Below are 3,949 nucleotides of genomic sequence, written 5' to 3'. Positions count from 1 at the left end.
AAAAAAAATTATTCATCATAATAAGAAAATTATTTATAGAAATACAATTTTCAGATTTTAAAATGATTACAAAAAAAGAGATAAAAGAAAATTAAAATTTTTTTTTTTCTTTTGTTTTTTAAATCAAATAGATAAAATATATAAGTTTATATTTTATATTTATTCTTATATGATTCAAAAAAAAAAAAAAAAAATAAGAAAAAAAAAATCTGTCTTCTTATAAAGATATTATATATCCAATAAAAAAAAATTATATGTATACATACACATATATATAATACTACTTGTAATATAATATTTTATTTATTATATTAATATTCTTTCACATGTCGTATAAATTTTTTATGTGGACTCTAGATATTTAATGGAACCTATATTATGTATTAAATATTGCTTTTCTTATTATTTGAATATATAAACATTTTTATATAATCGTATAATACGTTTGAGATTTTTCATAATGCCAATTTTAAACATCTTAAAGGGAAAATATATATATATATATATGTTTATATAATGTCTTAAATATAGTTAAAAATACTTTAGTTTTTAAAGTTTCATCATCCTCTTTTTAAAAAGAAATGTTCATATCTTTATGCATTTTACTTTCTTCTTTTCTCTCTCTATATATTTTATTATTAGTGTGCGCCAAAAAAAATTTTGTTCAAAATAATCGTTTCAAATATTAAACCATAATTGTTTTATTGTATCAAATATTAATGTTTTTTTTTTTTTTTTTTCCCCTTCTTTCTGTCTCTCACTATATATATATATATATATATATATTTATTTATTTATTTATTTATATGTAATTTCTTAAATGAAAATGTAAAAACATAACAATGTTCCTTTAACTTTATGGATTTACATAATATTGTTCCATCTTTATTCTTATTGTTTTATATTTTAAAAACATAAAGAGCTCATTCACAACCTTATTTTTTTTCTTTCATTACGACTTAAAAAAGTAATAAGTATGAAGGAGAATTTAAACTCTTTCTCTAAATATAAATTTGAAAACGATGACAAAAAGTGCAATAATAAGAATAAAATAATTATGAAATATATGAATACTGTAGAGCAAGAACTGAAAGAACAAGAGGATCAATATTCAGAAAAAAATAAAATGAACAGGAGCTTGTCTAATAATGAATGTGAACAGGAGAGTTTTCTAGATAGTGAAGAGGATCTTATTTTATCAGATGATAATTTGAAATGTTTAGATGAGGAAGAAGCAGAAAAAAATGTTTTAAACAATAGTTTAAAGGAAAATGTTTGTTCAATACCTCAAGAAGTTAATTTTAATAATAATCTTGATAATACATCTGATGATGTAATATATATATATATAAATATATATATATATATATAGTATATATAACAAATAATTACAATTTTCATAATATAAAATTTTATTATTATTTTTTTTTTTTTTTTCCATTTAAAGGTACCATCAAGTGAGGAAAGAAATAAAGATGCATCACAACAAAAATGTAACGATTTAGAACATTTAAACGTAGAAGGAAAGGAAGAAGAATCTGATATACCAAACTATGAAGAAAAAGACAATGAAGAAAATTATATTCCTCAAGTTGAAGAGGAAGAGAAAAATGAAATAGCTATCACCGAAAATCAAAAAGAAACTCAGGAAGAAAAAAGTAAATTAAATGAATTTATATATATATATATGTAAACAATTAAAACAATTTAATATAAAAAAAAACAATACAATCATATAATAATGTTTAAATGTAATTTTTTACTTCCTTTTTGAAATATATTAAAATAGGGGAATTACTTCTACATGATACTTATGAAAAAATAACTTTTCAAAACACTATGGACTTTAATACAACAAAAAATGACCTCTTTTATATGGATGTTAAAAGTATAAAAAATAAAATAAAATAAGTATAATATGTGCACAAAAACTATCGATTATATGTTTTCATATATGTTTATTACATTATTTTATTATATATTATATATTATATATTTTTTTTTATTATAATAGATATTAATGAATGGAAAATGAAATATCGATACTTAACTTCCTCGTAACTTCTAACCATTTACCAAATCTATTATTCTTTTGATCTTATTTTATATTTTCATATAATCATATTTTATGTTCCTATAATTTTTATATTTCTATATAATATATACCATAATGTTTACATATAAATATACTTATTTGCTAATACAATGACAACTAAATATTTTTGAATAGGTTTCGTAAATTAGACAAAGAAATAAACAAGATGATAAACAAAGATCATATTAATTTGCTGAATGTCATAAAAAAAAAAAAAAAAAAATAAAATAATAAGTAATAATATAACCTTTGTTTTAAACAATATTTTTAATATAATACGCAATTTTCATTTATTGTAGAGAAGGAGTATTAAACAACATAAGGACTTTTTAGATAATGAGTATAAGGAGGTTATACAAACATATTTATATATATATATATATATTACAATATGTAATATATTTTTTTGAAGGACACCTAATATTTACATTATATTCAATAAATATATTTATATATCATATTTACGAGTTAATATTATATATATTTTATATATAGTGGTTATACACTTTACAAAAAACAATATCCGAATATAAGAAGAACATAAGTTCTTCTGGTAAGCCATAGATATAAGAAAAAAATTAATAATAAAATAAAATACGTCAATGAATATATATATATATATTATATTATATTATATTATTCTATATTTGTAAATTCACATCAGTTTCCGATTTAAATGAAAAGGAGTACTTCATTTTATCAAAAAATATTTTTGAAGATTTTAAAGAAAAAAGCATAGAAGAAGTAACAAATGGATACATATATATATATATATATATATATATATATATAAGATATATTTAGATATGTACATTATATTTTTCATTTATATATTTTTTAATTACACCTTAGAATAATATAAATATTACCCTATATATGCTAATTATGAAACATGAAGTTTCAATTGATGAAGGGATATTGAAATATTTAGAGGATAACTATATGTCTTCCAACATAGGTGAATAAATAATATTATATATATATATTATAATTATGTATATATATTTAAATTTAAAATTTTTTTTTTTTTTTTTTTTAAGATAAAGGTGTATATAGTATAATTCAAAAGTTGGCAGAAACAAGAAATCATATTGAAGACATAGGAGGAAAAACAGTACAACAAAAAAAAAAAAAAAAAAAATTAAAAATTTAAATATATATACATAATTATAATATATATATATATATATATATATATATATATATATATTTATGTTATTCCCATTTTTTATTTGGTTATATATTATTATCAATATTATAGGGTAAATGGAGTGATGATGAAAATAATTATTTTATGAAAGTATATGAAAGTAATATCTGTTTAGGAGATGAAGTAATAATATGAATAAAATAATAATAACCAGGATAGTAATATTATATCATATTCTATTTATTTATATAATAATAATATATACATATATATATATATATATATATATATATTTTATATTATTGAAAAGATCATCATCAATGTATTAAAAAATTGTATAAACAAGAGTGAAGAAGAAATACTTGAGCATATTTCTTGGTACAAACAATTTCTGATCTATAACAATTTGAAGAATAAATATATTAATACAATTAACATCATTAATATAAACGTAAGGGTAGTAAACATAAAAATAACATTCATAAGTAAATAATTATTCATTTTCTCATCATACATTTCTTAAAAAATGGAGCAGGAGCAAAAAAAAAACAGCATCAAAGATGTAGAAAAGAAATTTATGATACAGCAGTGGAAAGAGAAAAAAAGTAAAGGAAATAACGTCAAAAAAAAAAAAAAAAAAATAATAATAATAAATAAATTATAATAAATTAATGATAATAAATAAATAAAATATACACATATAT

General features: G+C 18.1%; 1 protein-coding gene across 1 annotated transcript in view; it reads left to right on the top strand.

Annotated features, from left to right (window-relative positions):
* Nucleotides 1–976: 976 nt before the first annotated feature.
* The window catches only part of PRSY57_0317700 (hypothetical protein), a gene marked incomplete at both ends in the record, with an annotated part of 3,763 nt that continues 790 nt past the window's right edge, over nucleotides 977–3,949 (top strand). Inside the window, 13 exons of the mRNA XM_020114476.1 lie at nucleotides 977–1,333; nucleotides 1,448–1,658; nucleotides 1,790–1,888; nucleotides 2,015–2,057; nucleotides 2,231–2,294; nucleotides 2,395–2,445; nucleotides 2,591–2,648; nucleotides 2,760–2,839; nucleotides 2,948–3,053; nucleotides 3,136–3,209; nucleotides 3,357–3,428; nucleotides 3,556–3,696; nucleotides 3,781–3,850. Of these exons, the coding sequence (XP_019970844.1) occupies nucleotides 977–1,333; nucleotides 1,448–1,658; nucleotides 1,790–1,888; nucleotides 2,015–2,057; nucleotides 2,231–2,294; nucleotides 2,395–2,445; nucleotides 2,591–2,648; nucleotides 2,760–2,839; nucleotides 2,948–3,053; nucleotides 3,136–3,209; nucleotides 3,357–3,428; nucleotides 3,556–3,696; nucleotides 3,781–3,850 (1,426 nt within the window). Of the gene's footprint in view, nucleotides 1,334–1,447; nucleotides 1,659–1,789; nucleotides 1,889–2,014; nucleotides 2,058–2,230; nucleotides 2,295–2,394; nucleotides 2,446–2,590; nucleotides 2,649–2,759; nucleotides 2,840–2,947; nucleotides 3,054–3,135; nucleotides 3,210–3,356; nucleotides 3,429–3,555; nucleotides 3,697–3,780 lie in introns of the transcript that reaches the window.

The sequence above is a fragment of the Plasmodium reichenowi genome, chromosome 3 (assembly GCF_001601855.1).
Source record: "Plasmodium reichenowi strain SY57 chromosome 3, whole genome shotgun sequence".
Classification (NCBI taxonomy): domain Eukaryota; phylum Apicomplexa; class Aconoidasida; order Haemosporida; family Plasmodiidae; genus Plasmodium; species Plasmodium reichenowi.
Note: the sequence above shows the minus strand (reverse complement) of the source record. Positions and strands in the feature narration are given on the sequence as shown.